General features: G+C 40.5%; 1 protein-coding gene across 1 annotated transcript; it reads left to right on the top strand.

Moving 5' to 3' along the window:
* LOC125290753 (beta/gamma crystallin domain-containing protein 3) lies at window positions 1-27,672 on the top strand. The gene is made up of 22 exons (XM_048237268.1): window positions 1-350; window positions 972-1,077; window positions 3,310-3,773; window positions 9,750-12,171; window positions 12,286-12,330; window positions 13,769-13,887; window positions 16,380-16,542; window positions 16,740-16,858; window positions 17,151-17,274; window positions 17,386-17,421; window positions 17,539-17,651; window positions 18,097-18,223; window positions 22,474-22,616; window positions 22,790-22,916; window positions 23,335-23,364; window positions 23,454-23,563; window positions 23,720-23,846; window positions 24,012-24,139; window positions 24,278-24,401; window positions 24,801-24,959; window positions 25,256-25,415; window positions 25,889-27,672. The coding sequence occupies exons 1-22, from the start codon at window positions 256-258 to the stop codon at window positions 25,975-25,977; spliced, it is 5,130 nt and encodes a 1,709-aa protein (XP_048093225.1). The 5' UTR covers window positions 1-255; the 3' UTR covers window positions 25,978-27,672.
* The last annotated feature ends 43 nt before the right edge of the window (window positions 27,673-27,715 follow it).

Below are 27,715 nucleotides of genomic sequence, written 5' to 3'. Positions count from 1 at the left end.
CCCAAATCTTTCAGAGAGGGCAGTCTGTCCACACTGACTTCTACGGTAGCCCACTTCCGTTTAGTCTAACCCTACTTCATTGCGTTCTATCTATCGGACGAAAAGAGTTTGCGTTGCCTTGGGCTCTGAGAATCCTAACTCTAGGCGAAGCATGCAGAGTTTCCATGTTCAAACAAAACCAATAACAGGCCACATGTTGTAAAATAGGACCATCTTTCGAAATCCATTTTCTGTCTCAATTTTTCAACGTCGAGAATGAAAAGGCAAAATTCATGGCAAGACGGAATCGCAAGAATCTTTAGGTCCTATGATTCTGACAAAACGGTCTCTGGTCGAGAGAGTGATACCACGTAAGTTATTGTTAGTCTGTATGCATCTCATTGACAGTAAACGACCTTTATGATCCTTACATCCAAACTGTTTGTTAGATGCGAATGTTCGATAAAGTTTTTATTGTTTATCTGTGGTGACGCAGACTGGTGCCGTGGTAAAATGTAGAATAATCTTGTTTTAGATCAGAATCAGTGTTTTTGCCTGCCATTAGCCCTAAGACTACATCGACAACAATGTGCTCGATACGTTGTTTCAGATGTTAAAAATGGTCAAATGTTCAGAGGTGGAGTCTGCCGAACTGCGGGAAAGTTAATTTTGGAATGGCCCACCCTTTCATAACTGATGATTCCTTCAGACTTAGCGGTGGCTCATAAAAAATGCCCAAGCAGGAAACATGATTTTTTATTAAACAGCTGTTTTTTCATTAAACAGCTGTTTTTTCTTGCTATTCTCAAATAGGCCTATACTTATTACACAAAAGTAGTCTAAGTATGGGCTATCAGTTACATACAAAGGGTGGGTCCCAGTCTGACTATTGTCACTTCTTGGGTTCATTCATCCATTCTCCACACCCTGCAGAAATTTCTTGAGCAGCTGAAAATGACACTGACAATGACTCTCACTGTTTCACAATCTAGATTTACCTGCCATCCTCAAAGCAGCCTGGAAGACGAGACTAAGTTTGCACCTGAGAGGAGAGATGGTGATGATCCATGTGTGGACAACGACCTGGACATGTCAAAGGTATGATTTCAACCATATCCAATGCCAGTTAGGGTTATGACATATTTGCTTTTGACTGTGCTGAATATCCTCCATGAATATCTGAATTCTGTATAAATCCCAAAAACAAATCAATTGAAAAACCCAAATACGTCTACTGTATATGGCTGAAAGCTTACATTATTTTTTCAGTTTGGATGATATTGGTATGGTCAGAACAAAGAATGAAGCAGTATACTTAACAGATGTATGAGAAGTATGCCATAAGATGTGTTCTAGTGCTTTTTTAATACTTTTCCAAAAAGGTAAGGAAGTACTTGCATGTCAGTTGTTCTGCTATTGTGTAACCTGTATTGTGTGAAGTACAGTCCCACACTGGACTTGAACACACTCTCTTGGACTCTCTTAGCAAGTGGGCAAAGTAAGTGTTAGTGTACTGGATTATATGGGAGCCCAGATTGTTAATTGGGTGGTATGTGAAGATTAGGAGTGAACCTGATGAAGCATTGGCGAAACGCGTCGATCACTGAAATATAAACCAGCGAAGTAAATCCAGTGTGCGGTGATCACTTTTTCTAATCTTATTGACGACTGCACATCACCAGCACCTGGAAGGCTGTGCATAGGAACTTTATCCTTTTAAGTGTTAGTGTCTCTAGTTTCTTAAAGCTTTGGGGATTGTGTTTTACCCACCAGCTGACTACCGTTACTTATGTGTCTATAAGAGTCTATAGAAGAATATGTCCTCAGTAAGATGTCTTTAACTGGGCATCATACAAACTTTTAAGAATTACCCATTTTGTCCCAAATGGTCTCCTGTTGGGGTTATAAGAACAGATCTTTCTGTCTCAGCTACATATTTTGTACAGCATAGAATATTTCGTTTCACTAATTGCTCAGTAGTGATTAAACCGTGTCATCCTGCAAGAGTTAGTAGCATGTACCAGCCAGTATGGGGTATTTATGTATGTGTCTTATGCATTTTAATTGGCATGCTAATAGTAAAAGATCAAGAGTCCAACTTCTTTATACTTAACCATTTTATTTTAATAGAAAAAAGGATCACTCTGCATTTTAATTGGAGTCTTTGTTGTCTGCATTGTTCAACATTGGTGTGAATATGTATTCGTTATTTGCTATCAGATATATTTCCATTGAGTAGGAACATAATATTTTGATGCCTTGAATCAGTGGTCTTGTTCCCTGCAAATACTAGTGTTGGAAAGTAAAGTAGGTCATCTCCAAAACCAAACCAATGCTTGTTTTCTTTATAATTTGTTATGTTTGTCACAGAGCCAAGGAACCAGCAAATGCAATCATCACAACTCATTACAACACATACATTCAGAGCTTGTTTCTCCCTCTTCAACATCCTGATGAATTTCCTACCACAGAGGTTAGGGAGTGAAGAAATATCACACGGTGCCATTGTGTTGTGCAGCCACTGTAGTCATTGTATCATGGCACAGCTGCACACCATAGTGCCTGACTCGGCTCTGAGGTCTATCTGTTTCAGTGGAGAGGTGAAAAATCCACTGATTTTCTATCTGGCTTATGTACATACTACTGAAATCAGGGATAAGGACAGTTTTTCTTCTCATCTGATCTTTGTATATCTGATAATCTCAGACACACTGAACTAGACAAGTGTGCATCTATGTGTTTTTAAGGTTGATCAGCAACACATTAATTCCAAAGCACTGTGGCACCATTTTATACTTAGTATACATAGTATACACGGGAAGAGTGAGATAATATCTTAATATATGAATTGGTATCGTGGCAGCACTTGTACCTATTACATCAGCCTATAATAAAATACATATTGTTGCACACAGAGTGTAATGTGCCTGAGTTGAGGTTCCATTCCAATCATTTCTGATGTATTCATTGATGAAGAATCTCATAATCAAAAAGTGCAAGAATGTATTCAGTTGATACTGTAAAGATCATTTGCTCTCTGTTTTAGCACTGAAAGAGTTAACATTATTGTGGGCGGGATTTGGGGGAAGGGAAAGAAGGGGGAGGGGAGCCGTCTGCTTCACAGGCACTTTAGGATTAGAGGCTGCCGGCACTGTAAAAGGCAAGCTAGTGGGAAAGATCGAGTGTAGCTGCTTCACACGGCTCACTTTTCTCTGGTGGTGCCTCTGCTCGTGTGGCCGACATAAACCGGTGCTCAGAAACTAACCCAGGTGCCCTCTATTCCTGTTTACCTCCTAACTCTGCTACTAACTCGCTTTTTTCCTAATGTAGGCATTCCAGGGCTGTGAAGGAGAAGAAGGAACAGATCGTCACAATCGGGACACCCAGGCAAATGTGCTGGACAATGAGGCTGGCTCATTGTCGGAACTCCCTGACAGGCAGCCTCCTCTTGGCCTTACCAAATCCCCGGGGCCCAGCTCACCCGTGCCCCCCTCAGATTCTTTTCTCAAAAGACTTGGGAGTTTGTTCCACTTCTTCTCCAAGGCAGAGGCGAGAGCACCACAGCTTGAGCAAGATTCAGCTGTGCTGCCAGGGCCTGGAGGAGTAACATGCGAAGTAGCCAGGACCCAGCACATCAGTGAGACGACCGGTGAGCTGCCTGGGGGGGACGTCGTGGGCCCCCAGTGTCAGGAGATGGACAAAGCACCTACCGAGCAGGATCACTCTGCTTATATGGCAGAGGAGACAGCCACCGAGGCACAATCTGGACCAATGGGCCAGACACCAGAGAGTTTGTAAGTTACCCACTCCCTTTTGCTGTCAATTGGTTTCACTCATTTAAAAGGGAATATAGAGTTGTGAAAATATGTAAGGTTTCACCCTCACATTGGGCTTTCAAACACTATTTAGTCCAAGACTGCTGTCTGTGTCATTTTGAAAGAGGTTCCTGGTGGACTGCTTTCCAAAAGATTTATTCAGGTTATGTAACTGCCTTGAAATATAAATTCCCCAGAAATGTTACAGTTGTATTTAGAGCTTTTGGGATCAACTTCAAAGGAAACTCAATTGAACTTGCATGAACTAGTATTAGTGAGGGAGGAATGCTTGCAGGCTATTTGGTGTCATGAATGTGTTTCAGTTATCAGGAGCTCTCACAAATGTTGCATGTGGGAGTTTATATTGGCTGGCATTGCAATGCTCCAGGGAGGCAGTGTCCTGGCATGAAATTCCATGACATGTGACTTCATGACTGAAAGAGCCTTGGCATACACAGCGTTGTTATAAGACATCTCTTATGATGTCTTGAGACTTCGTACTGCTGTCTTTTATATTGCCATGGAACTGGCTGTGCTGTTAAATAAAACTAGAGCACTTCTTTGCTTCTGGATTTACCTTGGGGGATAAAAGGAGGCATATACTGTACACTAAGTAGCTTGATAATGTTGGATAATGCAGACTGGGTGCTAGCTTCATATAAGGCCTAAAGTAGTTTTGACATCCAGTCAGACACACCCATTTTCAGCCTTAACACTGCTGTAATGTTGCACCCTTTTTCCTGTTTTGTGAGCAGTTCTCTGTTTTCATATCTTCATAAAAGATAGAGGGCTATCCTTATAACTTATCAGTTTTCTGCACAGTATCAAGTGATAAGTTGCCACTGGTTGCAATATGAATTGATATAGTTAGAGTATCACTCACCTGGACTCTATCTGTGTCATATTGTTTTTTCTCTGCCCCTTCCCTTTTTGTTTCTTATGCTTGCTTGCCAGACTGTGTGTTTGCTCCTATTGATGTCTATATCAGCTGAAGTGATGTACATCTCAAAATGTGCCATGTCACAGCAGACAGCAGCTTTAGGGTGATAACACTCAAGATTTGTCTTTCTTGCTCATGTATGTGAAAGTGATACTCCCTGGAGGCTGAACTTAAAGGAGAAATCTTGATCGCTAGACGTCGCCGAGTACTGTCGATAGAAAAAGAAACGACCAAAATCGGTGCTAGTGAACTGCAGTAACTGCAGCTAGTGGCCAGTAATCCCAGTCAGCTACAATGCTAGGTCTGGGGGCATCATCTAAACATGCCATTTTTGCCTCTTAACGGACTCTTAACAGAAAGATGTCATTAAAAGTTCTGTGCAACATGAACAGGGCTCTTGCGTGACAAAAACGATACATTTTCAACTCATTAGTTGTGGAGAAACTGTTTGAATTCAAAGTTTGTACTGTCACATACCTCAGTTTCCATCAGTCGCTTCCAGGAAAGCCCAAGACATTCTGTTGTCGAGCTCATGCTGGCTTCGCAATGAAAACTTGAAGTTTATTTCCCCTCAAAAATAGGTAAGAATAATAAGCTTTATTTGTATAGCACCTTTCATACACAGAATGCAGCTCAAAGTGCTTTACATTTGAAGCATGTAACACAATAATAGTCAGTCAGTCATTATCAATCACTTTTCTTCATTGCTAGGGGCCGTTTATGATCCACTCAGCAACAAATCAAAAATATAGAAAATGGCATGTCATAAGACTGGCAGTCTTAACCCTCTTACCCCCCACAAGCACGCCATATGGCAACTGTGGCAAGGAAAAACTCCCATATTCCAGGAAGAAACCTTGAGCAGAACCTGACTTATTAGGGGGAGCCCATCTGCTTCTGGCTGGCTGCGCCCTCCAATAGCAGCAGATGTAGAATAATCTGAAAAAGTAGTCTACAGGATAAGATGAGTTAACTAAAAGCTTTCCTGTACAGGTATGTTTTCAGATCTTTTTAAAAATATTTACTGAACTTCGCCTGCTTGATGTACAGAGGCAGGGTGTTCCATAGTTTGGGGGCATAATGGATAAAAGCAGCTTCTCCACTTTGTTTGTGGAGCACTTTGGGTACGATTAAAAGATTAGAATTGGATGATCTAAGTTTCCTTTGTGGTTGATAAGGTATTAAAAGCTCAGAGATATATGAAGGTGCTATGCCATTCAGAGCTTTGTAAGTAATTAACATAACCTTAAAATCAATTTGATAGGAAATAGGGAGCCAGTGCAGTTCAGCCAACACAGGGGTGATCTGTTCTCTCTTCTTAGTCTTAGTTAAAAGTCTAGCCGCAGAGTTCTGTATGAGTGCCAATTTCTTTAGATGTTTTTTGGGAAGACCAGTGAAAAGTGCATTGCAGTAGTCTAACCTGCTAGTGATAAAGGCGTGAATGAGTTTTTCTGCATCTTGTTGAGTTAAAAAGGGCCGCACTTTGGCAATGTTTCTTAAGTGGAAATAGGCTGTCTGAGTAACTTTACTGATATGGGGCTTAAAACTTAACTCTGCATCTAAGATGACACCGAGGCTTGTTACTTTTGGTTTGGCCTGGTGCGCCAAGTTCCCCAGATTACTAAGAACAATATCTCGCTTTAGTTTTGGTCCAACCAAAAGTACCTCTGTTTTGTCATCATTTAGTTTCAAAAAATGTTTGCTCAACATTTTGAGCACTGTAATGGTTATGACCATATAATGACTGTACTGTAATTACATGGAAATGGTCCAAATGATGCCTAAGTTTGTTACTGAAAGCTAGCTCTATTCTCACACTGAAGTATTGTGGGAATTCTGTTGTTGCAGAGTAATGTGCAGATGTGACAGTACAAACTTTGAATTTAGACAGTTTCTTTACAGCTTATGAGTAGAAAATGCATCATTTTGTCACGTTAAGACTCATTCATATAGTACAGACCTTTTCATGACATTTTGAGTTTGTTAAGAGGCAAAAAAGGCAAGTTTAGCTGATGCCCCCAGACCTTGTAGTTGACTGGGAGTACTGGCCATTAGCTGCAGCTACTCTAGTTCGGTAGCACCGATTTTGGTCTTTTTTTCCCCCCCTATCGACAGTATTCGGCTATGTCTAGCGATCAAGATCAATGTAAAAATCGACCGGATTTCTCCTTTAAGATTCTTCTGTTTGTGAGCTCATATTAGCATGTAGTTGGTGATCTAGATTCTGAAGGCTGAGTCTGGACCATGTAGCCCCACTTGACAGACTTACTCCTGTGCCCTCTTACTGGTTCTGAATCTTATATTATCAGCAAAAGCTCATAATGGGAATCTGTAGTGCACATTGTGAACAGGCACTTCCCCCTATTCTAGTGGTGTGAAGAAAAGGAAACACTGACATTTTGAGAGAGACATGATGACCTCATCTGCGACCAAGTGTGGGAAGCAAAGAAAATGAGTATTGTGCTGAAGTCATTTTGGGGGGGAATAGACACACAAGAAATTGCTTCCCAAGGCCAAAATAAAGTTGTAATAGGCTGTCTAGAAATGGTGTGTCCTTTATATTCAGAGATCATTTCTTCATAATTTGCTGGAGGAACTAGCCTGTTGCAACCAGTGCAGTGTCACTGAAATAATCCCGAAACCAATATGCTTCATTACCGTAATTTCCTGCCTATTTACCAAGATTTATACAATGATTTTGCTAAAAAAATGTATCTATGAGGCTAACAAACAGGGGTGGGAATGCTTTTCTTTTCGTTCTTCTTTCTGATTAAAACACCATCGGATTCCGATTCATTGGGCACTTTGGGTAATTGTCTTTTTAAATGGCATAAAACATTGTCATGAGGTTTATACACAATGCAGATAATATGTGGGAAATGTCTGTATAATACTGACATATTATTGTAGGTAAGCTAAGTGAATAGAATACTTACCTAGATTTAGAATTGTAGTGACATGTTTGCTACCCATGGTGAACTGCTAGAGTGTTGTGGTGTTGAGGGAGGATGAGATTCTCAAGAGGCAGAGAGGGAGAGATGGCATCATCACTGGAGGTAAAACAGGCTTTTACCAAGGAACGGCTTGGCCAGCAGTGATTATAGTTATCACTGGAGCAAAAATATAGTCTAGATGGAGGTTGTGCCTAATCAGTACATGTGGAGATGACAAGGAGGAGGGCTTTTGGGATGAGTGTATATGCAGAGTTTAGTGCTCCAATGAACTAATGAATGATGCCACAGACCCGGAGGAAAGGTGATGGTGAGTTTAAGAGATCAGCATAGGGGTCTTTGGGTGTCTTTGCATCTGTTAACAATGTCCTTAAGAGCACTGCTGTAATAACCTCCTTAGAACTGCTGGACATAAGAATCAGCTTCTTGCTGTAGCTCTTCTATACAGCATTGGTGCCACAGAAATACAGCTGTATTTATTGTATTGTATTGTATGTATGTGAGCTCACACTTTTAGAGGCTGAGTTTTGTGATTGCTGTTTACCGTGTCAAAACTGGTCTTTCAGGAAGATCAGTCTTGCCACATAGACAATGGAAATATTGGAAACAGGAAAGAGTAAGAAGCAGAGAAAGAAGACGGAAATAAGTGTATCTTGACCAAAGATTCTAGAACTGAGCTCTGTTCTAGAATCTTTGATCTTGACCATATCAGTACTGTTTTTGTGGAGAGACCTCCACAGTCAGAACAATAGAAAGAAACGTGGGCCAGTTTCATTATAGACAGCTCATGTTTGAGGATAGACACACCCCTTTTTGTTTTCACCTCCATATGCAAACAGTCCTGTCACTGAGGGCTACGGTTGAATTCCAGCCATTGAATTCATGAAACAAAAAAGTGTGAATGGTTTGTGTCAGTATGACAAACTATATGTACTTCAAATTATATTATTGAAGAGTATTATTCTCCAAATAATAAATGACCCTCTATCGCCTTGAAATAATCTTTCTCTAACCAGAAGATTATTTAGACAGTCAATTGTTTTCCCCATTTCCTTAGTGATTTTTTTCTGTATCTCTGTAGGAAATCTATGCCGGAGGCTAATTGTACATCATAGGGAGTGGCTCTGGTTGAGTGCAAAGAAGCTTCCCTTCCTCAGCCATCCTGGCTCTTGTGTAATAAAGGCTCAGAACTCATAGAGGGTACTCTATTTATTAAATTTCTCTCTCTGAAGCTGGTTTCACAGGGATATGCTGTATTATTATAGTTTATTTAGTTATTTATTTATCACTTGAAATGGTGTCTTAAGTTGAATGGAAAGCTGAGAATGAAAGCTAAGATTGAGTGTGCTTTAGGTATATAATTTGCTTTTTCAGAGTGTAATGCACAACAGAAAGAGCTGCAAAAGAGGTATTTGGTCTCCTGAAACAGTTAACATTGCTGACTAGAATTTATATATCCAGTCATCCACAGCAAGGATCGGGAAAAGCCTACACACCTTAACCTATGAATTAGGATGTTAGCTGTTGACCAACCTATCGATGATTGTGTTACATCACGTGCACAAGGATGATGACCAAACAAGATATGTTGTAATGCTTTATTGGACACATTTTATTAATATAAGGGCATAACCTTATGGGCCAGTTTCCTGTACACTGATTAAGCCTAGTCTTAGACTAAACAAGAGTTTCAATGAAAATCTCCATTGACAAAACTATGTTTAGTCATAGGCCTATGTGTTTTTCACATTTTAGTCCTATTTTCTTCACATTGTTCAGCTTTGGTAAGCAACATTAAGTGATTCTGTTCTCCTTTTCCTTTAGACCTTGGGACAGACATAGTCAAAAGGTTCTTAGATAGGCAGCGTGTTCAGTTGCTCAGTGGCTTTGCCTTTGGACAGATATACTCACAGATGTAAATTAATATTTGATGCTCTTGCACTGCTGTTTGAGTGGCTGTTATTACACATCACGTCCTACATGGAAATGTTCTCTTAAAAGCATCACTGAGTGCGCTTGTGCATTTCTGTCTAAACATGCTCATCTCTTCTCTCTTTCACAAAGACCGTGTGTGGCTGAAGATCACGGGCCAACATGGAGCCAGGCTGGAGACCATGTGACTTTGACAGGAAACAATGACGAGGGTCAGCAGCAGCAGGCCTTCGATGGTCCAGCCGTCATCACGCACACGACCTACAGAGGCCAGAAGGAGGTCCGAAAGACGCGGAGGAGGCAACCCGTGCAGATCTACTCGCCCATCTCGGAGAGTGATGAGAGCCATCCCTGTAGAGGAGTGTCCAGTGAGGGTGTAGGAAGCCCTGTTTCACTCACTGGTGACCTCCAGCAGCACAGCGAAGCCGCTGTGGAACTCCCAGGCGTTGCCTCAGAGCAGTATGAGGTCTTGGACTCACAGGAGGCACATTCAGAGCCATCTTCACAGGCTGCGTTTGTCCAGCTAGCTGATGCCCATGGTGCTGCCTGCACACACAAGGCTAAGGATACTCTTTCTAGGTATCAAGGTTGCCAAGAGTCCCCATCACTTTGCGTGTCAGCACCTGGCATTAGGAACTGTGAGGTGAATGATTGTTCCTTGTACACAAACAAGAGCCTGGACGTACAGTTATCTGAGGTGGATTGTAATAAAGGTACAGGTGAAAGTGCAGTGAAGCCACATCTGCCTCTGGATGAGGATATCTTACAGTGTGAATCAAAAGCTATGGTCGATATCATACTGAAGAATGCACTGACTGCACTGCAGAAAATAGAGACATCTGAACAAGAGAATGCCATTCCTCATGAGGCTGATGTTGAGCGTGAACCCTTTACATATGCAGGAGCTAGACATGGATACCAGAAAGAAGATTATGATTTTAAATATGCTACACAAGAACTAGAGGATAAGCATGTCATGCCCACTCATGTAGATGACCAAGTCATCTCTAGAGCACAGGGGGAAGGTAGCAGGTCAACTTTTTCATCAGGCTATGAGTCCATTGCAGGGTCAGACACAGATATTCGGTGTAGCCCTGGTCAGAGCTTTGAAGGAAGTCCTCTAGCTCTTCCGACCAGCGGCCTTCATGTTGAGTCTCTTTCTATGGCGATGCCTGGAATTGCAGACTCTTACGAAGAGAAGTTAACAGGGGATAGTGAATCTGAAAACTGTGAAAAGTATGACAATGAAAGAATTGATGTAATAAGAAACATAACATTTAAAATGGAAGATGGAGAGACTGAAGGTTGTGTAGCATTTGAACCTAAGCCAGAAGAGTTTGGAACTCTGACATTTGAGGGGTATTCTAACTCTTGCCTTATGAGTGAACCTGAAGTGGAAGATGTTGATAAAGAAATCAGACCAAAGCCCTGTCAAAATTCAGAACAGTCCGTACAATTTCAACCTGTTTCACATTGCACTTTTCAGAGTGGATCCGTTAATGCAGACAATGATAGCCTTGTAGACTTTAAATTAAACACTTTAATTGAGCATACAGAGGTAGGAAACATGTATCCAGAATCTTTTAGTTTAGCATGTAAGCCTGGGGAGAAGGTTCAGAGTCAAGAAGTTGTGAGACCAAAGCCCTTGCCAATTGCACAGCACTCATTAGCAAGCCATGATTTTAAAGACAAGGCAGTGGTGGAGCCCACTAGTTTCAGCAACACTGAGTCGAGGCCAGAGAGGAGTACAGTGACGCCCCACCAGTGTGTCATGTCTGAAGACCAGTGCCAGAATTCTGAACTCTATGTTGGAGCCACAGTGTCAGATGCTAAAGAGAGTTGTGCAACATTCACAGCACAGGACGGATTAAATGCTCAGGACAAAAATGTGGATTTTGCTCAATTAGCCAGCTCAATCAGTTTGTTGGTCTCGGGACCTCAGCCTGTCCTCTGTTCAGGCTTTCCCATCGTCCGTGGCGAGGAACAGGAGGAGGAGGAGGAAATGGATGCCATATTTGTTAATGACACTGGACCCATGGAGAAGCCCACTACCCGGAGAGGAAAAACCTATCCTTTCTCCCTCTCTCCCATATTTGAGGAAGAGGAGAGCCTCCAGGTGCCACCGGAGGAGGATCTAAAAAGTGCTGACCAGCAGACCTGCTCCATACTGTCCCTCCTGCAGTCAGTGAGTGAGCGCCTTCAGTCCAGCGGCTTCACTGACGGTGACCCTGAGACATGGGCGGACTCCATGGATGCTTTCCGCTGCTCTCGCTGGGGCAGCCTTTCTGACAGAGAGGATGGAGATGAGGAGAACCCTCCCGCTGATCAGGATTTTACTCTAAAGGATGAGGCTGAGATGCTCGGCCGTGTGGAGGAAACAGTTAGTACAGTACCACATGAGGCACCTGAAGAAAAGGACTGCGTGGACGGTACCCCGTCCAAACATAAACGGATTGCTAGCAGCCCGTACTATGAGTGTCTGAAGTCCAAGCCACCATCGATCCTTCCAGTGGGAAGTATTACTGATGGAAAACTGTCAAAACCATTAGTCAGGGTAAGGACATTTAGTGGTCATAAAACATTGGTCAAGGTTAATATTTACTGCTCGTGAAGTTTAAATGATTATGAGTGTGGGGGTTTATTGTTGGTGTTGTTTCTGTCATTATAGGGGGAACAGTTAAGCCTTAGAAGGATCATGCCAAGACCCTCTGTGGTAAGATCTTTTGTGTGTGTATTTTTTACTGTAGTTTAGTGTATCTTTTAGTCAGTGAAACTTTAACACAGTGAAATGATAACCAAATTTATTGAGAACTCTATGCTGGTCGCAATGAATGTATCTTAAAATAATGCAGTAACAGAGAGCAGTTTTATTTGCATTGGAATGCTGATCTTTCTTGTAACGTGTGAATAGATTTAGAGTAGAAAAGTGTAGTAGAGTTGCATAGCCTGGCAAAGCGTAGTGTAAAAGGAATAGCAAAAGATAAGGAATGCAAACACGGAGCTGAAAACCCTTGTCACTGTTATTTCTTTAAAAAAAAAAGAAAAATCCATTCATATCACGAAAAGCAGACTTATTTTACAACATTGCAACAGTAGCAGTATATAAGTGTAGTCTATGTGTTGGATTAAAGCAAAGGCCTCTCTTAATTAGAGGTGAGAACTTTTCCGTAATGTCAGGGCAGTTCAGTGGCTAGTGTGAGAGTTAACATTCCCTCCCTTCTTTTAACATTAAGGTTATGTCTGGCAGCACAGGCTCACTACCCCATGCTATCAAAACCCAGCTGGCATTTCTTTGAAAAATAGGCAGTTAGGGTGTTCTGAAATATACAAGTATAGGATTATTTCATTTCAACTCAGTGTTCTCATATCAAGTATTACATTTTGATAGATCTTTTATTAATAAATTCTTGAGCATTGGCTGAATGTTTTATGTTATTTAGTGGACTTCAGGCAAATTAGGCAGGTTTGTCATTTCTTGTCTAACTTGATAGAAAAAATGAATGTTAGATTTGAAGTCTGTCACACAGTTTATACATTTTGATCAAAATAAGTGTACTCACAGGGCATAATACAGGTCACATGATCATAGACCATAGGACATGGAATCCTGTCAAACTGGCCTCATCACATGAAAATGGTGGTTCTAAATCAGGCGTATTAGCACAGAGCTTGAACCCTATTATTCTTTGCCGTGTCTCTGATGATCTATACAGCCTTTACTCACTGGTTATGCACAATGTCTGCTTTGTGGGTAGACTGTAACCCAATACCTTTGTCTTGTCCACTAGAGAGACATAGGAGCATTGGTCTGATAAATTAACTTATACCTCCTAATCCATCTCTGAGACTCTGTTGGGGAGTATCCTCTATTAAGGCACTCACAGCGCCAGAAGAGCTTGTGTATAGCCTGCTGTAGGCATAGTTGTGCTATGCCCCTCAGCATTAAACAATGACCATCTTGCAGATTAATTTGGTTTATTTTGGTTTAAGAGTGGTTTATTTTGATGTAAATGTAAAATGTAATGTAAAATGAAAAGGGTTTGATGAAAAGAGTTTGAAATGTATGGTGAAATGGTGGTTTATTTTGCTGGTCCATTATTGCTACCACCAAAATGTATAAACTATTTTGCTTTTTACTTCCTTCTTTTTAGATGCATATCTATGATGGTATGACATTCTCTGGAGAGAAGCGAATTATATTAGGCGATGTGGTGGACACTTGGGGAATGACTTTCAAGACCGGAGTCTCTATACGAGTGCTGACAGGATGGTATGAAATCTCACCTGTCAATCATTCATTTTTATTTTAATTTTAATTATTTTTTAAAATAAAATGCCAGGCATTTTTGTTCAAATTGTTGATACTTGTTTTTCCGCTATCACCTTTATTTTATAAGGTTTATTTTTAATGGATGAGATGTTTTATACTTCAAGGATTCACAGATTTTTATTTGTCACAATGCATCGAGATACATTTGTAAAACATGTAGTAAAATAGCATTTAGCTGCTCAACTTTTGTGTACATAGCTGTTTATAAGGATAAAGAAAAAGATTTAGAAGAATTTAATAAATAGATTGAGAGAAAAGGGGGTAAAAGTGCAGTGTGTATGGCAAGTCCATGTAATGTATTAGAGTTTTATGTGTGTTAAGGATTTTACAACTGACTTTTAATACTTTTAGAACTAGTTAGTTGTAGACCTAATTCTTTCAGTACTGAGCCCTATAAATCATATGGTTAAATGTTTTTTATTTTTATTTCTCTGCAGTCTTGACATATTCCTCTGGGTTAGTAGTTTGTCTGACATGCTGTATAGTTTGACGGATCCATGCATCTTCCTGTGACATCAGATGTCAGAAAACCAGTTTTCTTTGTGAGGTAGCCATGCACAGCTTTAGAGATAGTGGTCAGTGTTTCCCACAGAATTGGATTCAATATGTGGCGGTAGCTGACTTTGACAACGGGGGGGTTGGGGCGGGGGGTTATTAATATCGTCTTGGTAGTGTATAGGTCTAATTGAGTGCCTGTCACTTTATGACGTTTGAGGGAACCCTTGCAATTGTAACACAGTTGAAAGGCTGCTGATGTGTGGATGCAATTCATAACCTTTTCTACATAGTTAAAATAAAGGTTCGTACTTCTCCTTGGGACAAGCACTTTTGAATTTGGGAAAACACTTTTCCATTTACATTGGGATTTTGCAAACATTCAGTGTCAGAGTCAATAAAATGAGTCTCTTCAATGTAGCCTACTATGCTGTGATAAGACCTTAGAGTTCACTTCAATGCAGCAGTTTTGAACAAATTTGCGCAGCATGGTCACGATGCTAAGCTGATTTAATAGCAATTTAGCCAGACGTCTTATATGCAATGCTTCTATGTGGCAACAACAATCCTTTAACAATCGTGAATATTTAGTTAAATGCACAGAGGAGGGGCAGCAGGCTACGAGAGAGAGCGGGGCGGGGCAAGGAAAGGCTGCGTGCGTAAAAAGCGCAGCTCAATGGCAATGCAAGGATTTTACCTTATATTTAATTTAAATTAAATTAAATTAAATTAAATTAAATTAAATTAAATTAAATTAAATTAAACATAGAATATTCATCTGTGGCGGCCGATTTTTATTTTGTGGCGCCCCGCCACAGATTAGTCAATGTATGGGAAACACTGGTGGTAGATAGCAACCAGGCAAGTACAGAGTGGGTGAGTTGATAATTAATTGATAGTGAATCAAATTGTCATTCTGTTGAGCCAGTAATACATGCCGTGCTATTTGGCTCTTGTAAGGTCTACTACACTTAGCTTGGTGTAGTTGAAAGCTTATGCAAGGTCTCATTTTTAATGGATGCCCACCTTCCATTTGTATTGAGAGGCAGTTCCCCTTGGGTCGTTGCCTTTGCTGCATTATTTACATGGGCCTAACATACCAGGAAGCACAACAGTAGGAACAGCAAACAACGCTGGGAATGGGAGTTTTCACATCTCTGAGTATTGCTAGTGTGCTGATGTGGGTACTCACCTCAACCATTTCTTTTAGTCAGCAGTAGTTGCTTTCTGTACCCCTTTATGGCTATGACTTTAAAAGGCCGAAAGGTTGTTTATGATTGCTTTAGTAGGCAACCATTTTCTGTATATTGTTCATGAGTCAATTTGTCCACCTTTCACCCCAATCAAGGTTTTGTGTGAATAGTTCTTCCAGGTCAGTCCCAGTAGTGTTTTTGAAAGTTGGTGAAAACAAGCCATTTCAGAGAATTGCTATTATTGTTTTCCGTTGTATTTGACTTTGGGTGGGAAAAGATAATGATTAACCTGGAGACAAACTCGGTATTGTAGGTTCATGTCAAACACACTACCAACAATGTTTGTGTGTGTCTAGTTGGACATGTCCAGTGCAGATGCAGTTTTGACTAGTCCTGGGTGCTCCAGCTACCATAGTGTCAGTGTTCCTTTTTTTTTAGGCTACAAATGTCCATCTCCTTGTAATCTAAGAATTAATGATATATATTGACCAGCAGCACCTCTCTTTGTTTTTAGCAATGCAGATATTGCATTTCTCTGTGTGTGTGTGTGTTTTTGTATCCTGTTGTGGCGAAGACTGAATTGAGCGTTTTTCAAAAGCCTGCTGAGAAGCTACTTATGGGAGGAGTGGTGTTTCCATGGCTTCAGTGTTTGTTGTGCTGATCCCTCTGAAGACAGCAATTTTCTCTGTAATGTATGTGTATGAAATTGTACATGGAAGGACAAACTCTCTGTGTGTGTCGCAGCTGGCTGCTGTATGTTGAGCCGGGGTTCAAGGGGTCCTGCGTGGTCCTGGAGGAAGGGGAAAAGGTGCTGACCGGTGGAGAGGGGGAGGTGCAGGAACAAAGTACAAACAAAGTCAAGTCTCCAGACCAAGTCTCCATCGGATCTATTAGAAGAGTAGTTAAGGTATGTTTTCTTTTGTCCGTGTCAATTATTCATGAGTTTGTTATACTTTATTTAGCTCTTTGTCACCCTCACATTTTGCAAATTCAGCTGTTCTGTTTTTATTTGGATGTCGGTTGCTATCTTAGATTTACAGTATCTGCCATCATTTCTGTAGTGGACATTTTCAGCGTGGTTGTGGAATGTCATTGTGCTTTTAGGATGATCGTATTCCAGAAATCCACTGTCATGGAGAGGGTGAATCCCCAGTTGTCTTTCATTCTCGGACTGAGAATTTGGAGGCTGTCCAGTTATTTAATCTCACTGTCAAGTCTGGATGGTAAGAATGGTCCCATTATCATTGAAGTCTTGAGGATGGACTAGGAGGAATAGAGACAAGAAGCTCCATATTGGTTATGGACCCTTTCAACAATAAAAACAAAAACAATGCTTGAACGTTCTATTTGGGCCCCAATCTACTTCCTCTGCATTAAGATAACATATGGAATGTTAAAAAGGAAGTCTTGTGGGGCCAACTATGATGCTGATAATGGAACTCTCTTGAAAGGGTCCAAATGTTGTTTCATGATTAAGAAATGACTTCTTACATTTTCTGTATTTTCTAACTGAAGCTGGCTGGCATATGAACAGAATGGGTTCAGTGGTAATTTTGCTGTTTTGGAAACTGGAGGAAAAACAACACATGGATCTGGGTCACTGGTCACACATGCGAGGTCCCTGCGTCCCCTCACGAGGGTAAATCATCGACTTGCTGTGTTTATACCTGTCCTTATAGCCACTTAAAACACAGTGCCATTTATACGTATTTCTTCTCACACTCTTTGTTCTTTTCTGATTCTTTGACAGGGAGGACCTAAAGTCTCAAGACCGCTGGATCCCAAGGTGAGAGGTGGAAGTGTTGAACAATGTCTTGCCTTCTGCTGAGTGGGGAGTAGGCCTAATGATTTGCTCATGTGTAGGCCATGTTGATTGAGACTACTTGATTCTTTAATCCTGCAGATGATGCTGTATGAGCTCCCCCATTTCCAAGGCCAGTGCAGAGAGCTTGGAACAAACGCGTCCAGGGTGGAGGGGCTGCAGAGAGTCTCCTCTCTGCGAGTCATCAGCGGAATGTAAGTTATGCTGCCACCCACGTGCTGCTACCAATGATCCCTCAGCCTAAGGATCACAGTCAACACATGGTGTGACTGGCCTTAAATCTGCTGCAAACAGAAAGACATAGTCACTGCACTGGGCTTTTGTTTGCTATCATGTTACCCTGCCACACATCTCATTGGGTGTGGAGCCAAAATCAGTTCACTTCACTCTTGGCTTTCTCTAAGCTGGTAAATACTTCAAAAAAGGTGCTGTGTTTCTGTCTCTCCTCTAAAGGTGCATGTGTTTTGGTTTGTGCTTTTTAAAAGAAAAAAAAAAATAATAAAAAAGGTAGTAGCCATTAAGTCTTTCTCTTTTTGCCCATCCCTTAATCTTTATCAAGCTGTTATTGTACTCTTGGTTTTCTAAATGAGTACAGTTTTGAGAGTGTTTGTTCTCCTTTTGTCCTCTGCTGTTTGATAGATGGGTGGGATACTCCAGAGAACACTACAGAGGCCAGCAGTGTTTGTTGGAGGAGGGTGAATATACTGACTGTCGACAGCTTGGCGGCTCGGATCGTACTTTCCTCTCTTTCCGCTTTCTACTGGCAGTGAGTACACACACACACACACACACACGTACACTTACACGTACACACACACACACACACACACACACACACACACACACACACACACACAGACACACACACACCTCATCTAATAAACTGATTCAATCCCACTGTCTCTCCTTGAAAGTACCTGCAGTCCAGTGTCAAATATCTCAAACAGATATAAATGTAAAATTCCCGAGCAGTAGATGACACTATGTATGTGTTCTGACATCTGGAATTTGCTTAAATCACAAAGTAGGTCAAATTTTGCTTTTCTTAGCATTACGATCTACTTTTAGGCTAATTGGGCTATTGGTTTATCGTCTGCTACCAAGGGCGTAGGTTTGGTCTCAGCTTTGGTGGGGACACATCCCCAACTCCTGTTGTCACAATACCAACATTATTGTTTCAATACCAATACTAAGTGAAGAATCTCGATTTCGATACTTTTGCGATTTTTTAAAATTGTATTTGTTTTGTGTGATTTGTGAGATCATTCACATCAGTGGCAATCATAGAATTTGATTGACTCTCCACACACACACACACACACACACACATACACACACACATAGAAAGTGATGGTTGTCATCAGTGTTGGGCAAGTTACTTCAAAATTGTAATGTATTATGTATTACTCATCACTGTCATTTCAAAGTAATTTGTTACATTATAATATTACTGTATCTGAATTGTAAGGCATTACACTACTATTGTATTACTTTTAAGTTACTTTTACCAAAATATCTAGAAATATGGATTTGGAATTCTAAATGCAGTTTGTTATGCTCAATGCAGCTCATTGCATTTCTAATGGAGGGCGATGTGGTACAACATAATGACTGAGCTAGTCTTAAGGCTAACAACAGTAGAATGCAATAGGCGCAGTGATGGCTCATGATGCAATACAAGGAACAATCATAGCCAGAATTTTGTTAAAAGCAGACCAAAGGTCGAAGTCTGGTCAATTGTGATAGAAATGCTGTAACTTTAGGCTTAGGCCTAATCATTAAAATCAACAGAGAGCCCACTACCTGTATATTGTAACCCAAGACATACACAGTGCCGCTGCTGGCCATTTTGGTGACCTAACTGGTGAAATACAGTATGTCATCATATGGCCAACTATAAAGATGTAATCTGCCTGTTCCCAGGGATTTCTGAAACATGTAATATGTATTTCAAATACAAAATAGTATTTTGTCGTTTGTATTTTATTGGGTTGAAGGAAATGGCTCTGTATTTTGTATCAAAATACTTTATTGGTGCGTATTTTTGTATTTTAAAAATACAGCAAAATACGATATGTGAAAAACACTAAAAAAAAAAGTAGATACTACACACAGGTGTAATGAATAATTGGTAATTAGGCAACAATGGTTTATGTTTATCATGCAATCAGCTAATGTGAGAACAGCTGTGTTCCACAACACTCACAGCTTTTCAGTGACGGTTATTGCTGAAGCATCAGCTCTGGTCTGAAGTATAAGTAAGTATAAGTATACTCTTTTGTCCCGTGAGGGAAATTTGATCTCTGCATTTATCCCAATCCGAGAATTAGTGAAACACACTCAGCACACAGTGAACACACAGTGAGGTGAAGCACACACTAATCCCGGCGCAGTAAGCTGCCTGCAACAACAGCGGCGCTAACCAGTGAGGGGTTAGGTGCCTTGCTCAAGGGCACTTTAGCCGTGCCTACTGGTTAGGGTTCAAACCGGCAATCCTCCGGTTACAAGTCTGAAGCACTAACCAGTAGGACACAGCTGCCCAATTGAAAGCTCTGTCAGTCGTTTTGTATAAGCATCAGCTAGATGACTAAATGTAAATTCTTGAATTATTCTTAATTCTAATCACACTACATGAACTTGCATACGGTATACTTTGGTATGACAGGGGCCAAATTGTATTGGTTTTTACTATATAGTTTTAATAGGCTAAATGTTTGGGATAAAAAAAAGGCTTTTTTTGCAATGCTTCCATACTTCCTTAAAAAAAAGTATTTTGAGTATTTTCTAAATACAAAAATACAGTATTTTATTTTGATACATTAAAAATGAGGGTAGGCCTATTAGGTATTTTATTTTGAAATACATTCTGATGTATTTTTGTCCATCCCTGCCTGTTCCCAGCATTAGCACACAACACTTTGCGATGGTTAGCTTGTTTGTCACCTGTGACGATATATGCTAGGCCTAAGTGACTGACCTATCTGGGTGCGTTTGGAGATGCCTGATGAACTCAGACGTTGTTGAATAGGCATAATTTATCCTGGTGCCACACACCTTGCATGTAGCTGTTCGCTTATTTCCTCTGTGCACGAAGTTATTGTAACCGAAAGTAATGATAAAAGGCACAACTCCGGGAGGACTTCTTGTCGCCATGGTCAATGCATTTTATATATATATATATATATATATATATATATATATATATATATATCTGTGAGTGTGCACATTATGGCAAAGGGGCCATGCCGCTCGTTAAACGTTTTCCAAAGTATACTGTATGTAGCAATAAAATAAAATAGAAATACATGAATACATTTAGATTAAAAAAAGGAATAATTGCATGAAATACAGCTTGTTCAGGAGTCTCGAAGCTCGAGTCCGAGTCAAGTCAGTCTTTTGAGTGGAGTCGCAAGTCAAGTCTGAAGTCATTGTTTTTGCGACCTCATTGTTTTAGGCTAGTGAAAAATAGTTATCGCAAGTGCAAGGATATGTGGATTCAATTCATCATGTTTGCTATGTCATTAGATAAAATAAATGTTCAAAAAACTAACAAGTCAAAGAAAAGCTTAATGGGATGAGATCATGGTAGTTATTGAGTAGATGCTTTTATCCAAAGCAACTGACCATGCTGTACAGAAATACAAACTCTGTCTATTATTAATTGATTTGATTCGAACTGGTTTGATAGTCTGTCTGTCCCAAACGTATATAAGTCAGGACCACTTTGTCAAAATAGATCTGGTGTCTCGCAATGTTCATTTTTATGGAAATGCGCCTAGTTTATCTTTTATTTATTTGCATTGTGCAGACTACATTCACAAATACACTGCAAGATTGGCAGCCCAGTGACTTCTATTCTGTGCTTTAGCCTATGCGACTGTCCGTGCGGCACACCCATATTCAACATGACTCCTAACTTTGGTTGAAAGATTACAGAAGCTACATTTAGCTGTGACAATATCCTGGGTAATCCTAACAGCTAATGTTATTTTACACAGTAAAAACCGATTTTTGCCAGTTAGTATGGCTAGTTTGCCTACTTAGACTCTGCATAATGAAAAAGCTTTGTATGTCCCCTTTCTTCTTCTTGTGTGGCATAGCTGATCTACAAACCACAAAAAGGGGCAAACATGTACATGCTGAAGGGCAAAGGGAATATCAAAATGTTTTACTTTGGCCTTTTATGGGGTATGTATTGGCAGACAGCCCTGATAACTTACCGTTGTCGTTGACACCTGCTCGCTTGACTGCCAGTGCAAAGTAGCCTGTGCATTGACACTCTCCATGCGTGTAGCGTGTGTGTCAGATAACCCTTCCCCCTCCCCCTCGGTTTTTCCTCCAATCAAATGACGTTTCTTGTACTGTCGTGCTGGCTGTCGGAATGATCAGCAGTACAAATAAGTTCGCTAAAATATGGGTGGGGACAATTTTGTCATCTTAAAATTTTGATTAGGACTAGTCCTAAATCTACGCCCATGTCTGCTACAGTCACCCCTGCTATCAAACCACAGCAAACTGGATGCACAGCTCCTTGCCCAACTGTTAATGGGATTACTCATAAGCTGCACTACTCTGTGTTCTCCTTCTTGGCTTGGTTATGCTTTTTTATAAACTGGTCATAGACATGTCCTATTTTATTGTACACCTGTCACACTTTTGTATTAGAAGGCTGTCTTAAGTGCCCCTCAGTCTAGATGAAGTTGAATGAAAGTTTTTACCTAAACGCGGTTAGGTTAACATTAAGTAAGGGATAATGTATAGAACGCTTGTCATTATCGGGAGAATAAGTCCTGACAGGGCGAACCGGACCCCAATGCGTCCTGAAATCCCATTCAAGTTGATGGAGTGTACTAGTATTGTGAAGAGCCGGATAATAAGGATTATTAATGCAAAGGCTTACAAACTCAATGAAAATAATTCACTGAAATCTTGTAAATGCTGTATTTTTAGAAGCCATATTATACTGTAGTACACTGTAAATTATTATTTTTCTTTCTCCTATATTGCTTTTGTCAGGATTGGATTGAACCAGCCATCTCATTGAGGAATGCTCACTCTCCTGAGACTGCTCATATGGACATAGTTGACCTAGATGTTTCGGATATGGAGAAGAGTGGCCCTAACCTTGCACCCGCTTCCATTTGTGTCAAGAGTGGAGTGTAAGTGTGACATTGAAGGATGTTGTTTTAGTACTTAGTACTGCTGTTGGATTGTCATGAAGAGTGAGTTCACCAAATCAGTGAGGTGTACTGCAAAAGGCTTAATAAGCATCTCTTAAAGGGGGCCAGTTAGTGTGAGTTGGTATTTAGAAATGCTGTCCTGTGTGTCTTAGGTGGGTTGGATACAGTGGGAAGTTCTTCTCTGGAGACCAGTACATTCTGGAAAAGGGCCAACATTCTGGTCCTCTGGACTGGGGCGACTGCAGTGGTGAAGTCATGTCGATCAGGCCGGTCCGTTTGGTGAGTTTCTGTGGTGGCAGCATGGCTCTAATTCTGGGGGGCATTCCAAGTACATGGTTTAGTGACAAACCTGGGTAAGTTAACTCAGAATAAGTGGTAAACCTCCTTCAACAAGACCCCTATGGCATTGTTTTGTTAGGAGAATGAAGTCATACAGCTCTTCTATTAGGAGGTTTACCCCTTACTCTGAGTCAACTTATAAGTATAATGGTCACTAAACCACGTACTTGGAATACCCCCCTGGTCTTGCACACCTTAATGTCAGCAGAGAGTGCAACAACTATCGTACTTCAGTCCATACTATCTAGCTTGACCATGAAACTGTTGTAGTATTGTGTTGTGTTTTGATTTGGGTGAATGGAGCATAACATGTGAAAACGATGAACAGCCACAGATAAACATTTTTTTCTATCTGCAGTCTTGTGGGAACAGAGAACCAAAGCATTTGGTATGTAATATTATAAATCAACATTTCAGAAAAATAAGAAGCTGAGATTGTTAAGTGAATGAGATCTAACAGGCTCTCCCCCCTTGTAGATCCATGCTTACAGTGAGCCTCACTTCTGTGGTGAACATCGAGAGTACCAGTCTAAAGCAACTGACTGCAGCTCTCCCTATCCCATGTCATTCAGGGTGATCCATGGAAGGTGAGCCTCTGCTGACACTGGAAAAAGGCTTTTACTTTGTGACCTCCAGCAACAAATGATCCAGCTACTGACATGGCCATCCATTGCCCACACAGATCTGTGTGACGGGTAACCTTCATATAGGCTGTTTTGACCCTCTCAATGTATTTTGTGCAGTTGGGTGCTTTTTGATGAAGAGGGCTGCTCTGGAAACCAGTTTATCCTGACGGAGGGGCTTTTTCCCGACCTAACTTCATGTGGCAATGGGGTATCAGCCATCAAGTCACTCCAGCCAGTTCCATATGTAGGTATAGCCCTCTCAAGCCTTCAAGCCCTGTGATTTAAGCCTTTATCTAGGCACTTTGAATGTGTGTATGAACTGGACATGTGTCGATTGTAAATTTAAAAAACAATCACAGCAATTAATTGTAACTAATAGTAGGCCTACCTACCTGTATTTGTTGATAAGTGTTTTTCAGATCCATCCATTAGTCTGTTCTCCCTGGACTCCTTTGAAGGCTTGGAGATGGAGGCAGTTATGACTATGGATGACATGGAAGGCTTTTTCACTCAATCTCTTCGGGTCCATAGTGGACTGTAAGTCCTTTCGCTATTACCAATAGCCACAACAATAGAAGGACTGTTCTCATAGTAATGGAAATTCTTTATGTGTATGGTCTAAACAGGAGCAGAGGAATTTCAGTACTAATGAGGTGTTTTATTTATGTGTAATAGATGGGTGGTGTATGAATATAGTCATTTTAAAGGCCGTCAGATGCTTCTAAAGACTGGTGAATACTCCATGTGGGGTGAACACAGTGGCTGGGACACCATTGGCTCTCTTCACCCTCTTGGACAGGTAAAGACTGTTCATGGTTCACATTATAATTGCTGGAGATCACTAAATGCTGATTAGATAAACCAATATTTTGTGGTTGCAAAAAAAGTCCTGCTTAGTTCATAATGGTGGTAGAACCCACCAGTATCTCACTAGCATGTTTCTTCTTTTGTGGCTTTGGACCAAATGCATGTAAAAAAGCTCAAATACAGTTATTACCTGACTAGCCAGAAGGGCAATTGCAAAGAAAGATGCCTTGAGTAAAAATTTAACCTGAATCAAATTGAATCAAATTAAATTACGCATCTTAACTGTAGTATTTAGTATTTATACTAAAGCTATTTGGTGTGCTTTTTTATTTTCAGCTTAATAAATTGTGAAGGCAATATAGTTGACCTGTTGTATGTGTATGGTTCACAGCCAAAAGCTTATGTTCAGTTGCGGAACCGGGCCCTGGGCTCAGTGTTGACTGCAGAACCCACACAGGATGGTAACGCTCCAGCCAAAGTGTCCCTAAAAGCGCCCAAGTCATTGGACTGTCAGCAGTGGATTTTTACCGATGGACTCCTCAAATGCAAGGCCAGTGAATTTTCCCTAGCAATGAATTGTAAATCCTTGCGAGCCAGTGTGTGAGAATCAAGTAGAAGTGTATTTGTTTCTAATGAGACCAGTTACAATTCATCATGCCTCTGTTTTGACAGAGTGAGAACAGAGTATGCAAAAACACAGCTAAAAATATCCATTCTATCTATAGGACATTTTTGAAATTCTAAACAGGATAGCGTAAATGCAGGCATGGCTTAAAATAGCTCATTTGAACATCTACTGTTTCTAAACAGTAAGTGACTTGAGTGCTCTGTGTGTTTGTCCTTCAGGTGGGGAAGGCGTGCATGTCTGTGATTGGTGGGAAGGCACATGTAGGAGCCCGCGTAGCCCTGTGGCCAGAGCATGGGCGCGCTCACCAGAGGTGGAGCCTCAACGAAAATGGGACCGTTTCCTCACATCTGAACCACAGCCTTGTACTGGACATTAGAGGTGAGGCATCACGGAGCCCTAAAGCAACACCAAAGAGTTTTTTTGCACCTTAAACTAATGTTTCCAAAATCGTTTCAGTGGTTCATCAGCTCGCAACAGGGTGAACGGCACTTCTGCGTTCGCTTTGCAACCCTCTATCAGCTATAACCGCACTATGCAAGTTTGCCTGATCGGGTAGCGGAACTGTAGTTCGATGGAATGAGACATACAGTAGGAAACTACAAATTTGACTTGCTTCTGATGTCGCGATACATCATACTTTCATAAAATCACGCAACATACTCTACCTTGTCTGTGGACATGGTTATTTGCAAAGCCAGTGCTTGATAATAGCGTGTGTGCGACAGAGGAAAAGTGCTTTGGTGTTGCTTTAATTATAACTTTTCTCCAGCATATGTTTATGTTTTTAAAGGCAATATTGAAATGCCATATCCGATTTACAAGAAAATAAGCATGTTTTTATTGTCTTTTAGGTGGCAATGGCATCGACAGGGACCACTTCATTGTCAATCAGTTTTCAGCTGATCGGTCTACACAGTTCTGGGACATTGAGTTGGTGTAGATTTGTTTTGTTGTTATTGTCTTTTATTGAAGCACATTTGCACATCCATAAGTTTCGCTTTAAAAGCGGCCTTTTAATGCGGGTTTACCCTTCCCTCTGTGAAACTAGGGATGTTAATGTTTGTTTATTCCTTGATGTCATGGAAGATCCTCAGACAAAACAGAGGGTTAAAAAAATCCCTGACATTAGCCCAGACTAAACCTCAAGTGTGTATGTTTTTCAGGAAAAGGTCATCTCACTGGACTTAAAGATGTACAATAATATTATATAATGTTAAATTTGTGTATAAAAAAGTAAATTCAATCACAGTTCTTATCTATTACTGTAACCAATAAAGTGCCAATAGACTTACTTCTGTCTATGCACCTGTTTGTAAAGTCTGTATTTGTTGAAGGTTTGTGCCAGACATATAATTTTGCTGATAATGTGGAAATCCACCCATACCTTGGTGTAGGAAACCTGGTTGTGTCAAACATTACTGGTTGACAGTGTTCTTCCTGAATATTCATATTACACACTTTACTAAGCTAATGTAAGGGTTTTTTAGTTGCCACTAAAGAGGATATATTTCAAGAATACCCCTCAGGTGTACTTAACACTAATTGTTCACACATTTTGTGAGTCTGCTTGTCTATTGTTTGAGAGGAGTTTCATTTGTTTAATTTACACATTGATTACACTGGTCATTAATCTTAAAATCCTCAGCCATATTGCATGTTGCCAGTTGTTTGGATCTATTGGTGCAGTATTTAATAATGTTAAAGGGAGCTCTGATCATGCACTTCATTAAATTTGATCAACCAACGGTTTAGTAATTTCATACATTCTTCCATCTTGGCACCATTTATTCATAACGGGTGTTCCGGATTTCCGGTTGCAAAGATTTGTTCTTCACTTTTCATGTTATATAACCATAACTGTCAATATGTGGCGTTATAACATGCATACAGCTGCAATATTTATTACTTACACTTAAAATGGATTCTCTTTAAAGGTTTTCCCTATATTTTTTCCAATTAAAATGGTCACTGAGAATTTTTTAAAAGCATTCATGTGTAATGTTTAAGCCTTTCTCAATGTAAGTCTTTTAGGGGGCAATGGTTGAAATTCAGTGCCATGTTTAGTCCAGACTTGTATGTTATGGGCAAATGCTCTTTTTTTCAGGAGATGCAGTAGCAGTACAATAGCAGTGCCCTGGCAGGCCTCATGACAGATTAACGCAGAATCTAGTGGAAACTGGACATGTTGACCTGTGAGCCTGTAAGACTTGAAACCAACTAGCCATCTAAGAAGTCATGCATTTTATTGGGTTGATCCCTCAGGCTGCATCTGTTCTCTGGGTCACCTGGGTATGGCTTTCAGACCAAAAACTACACCTTTAATGCATTGTGTGACTAATGGTTGTCACTGTGATAATGTAAAATTGTAGAAAACAATAGAATACAGTGACTGATGTTGGGTGTTTCTGTAGTCGTAAATCAATTAACATTACTGAAATCCATCAGTTATTGGTTGCTGCTACAATAAAGGAATTTAACTGCCAGTTAGTGTATCTTATATTTTATACATTGTATCATTTGGAATAGATGACACTGAGAGGAACTGTAACATGCTGCCTAGTTTCTTTGAAGGCACCTCTGTGGTGGCTATACTTTTTGTGTGCTAAAATTCAAAAATAAAAAACAGTCAAAACCATCTCCAAGATGTGTAACTTCATGTGCAGCATTTGGCTATTCAG

The sequence above is a fragment of the Alosa alosa genome, chromosome 2, assembly GCF_017589495.1.
Source record: "Alosa alosa isolate M-15738 ecotype Scorff River chromosome 2, AALO_Geno_1.1, whole genome shotgun sequence".
In the NCBI taxonomy this organism is placed as follows: Eukaryota; Metazoa; Chordata; class Actinopteri; order Clupeiformes; family Clupeidae; genus Alosa; species Alosa alosa.
Note: the sequence above shows the minus strand (reverse complement) of the source record. Positions and strands in the feature narration are given on the sequence as shown.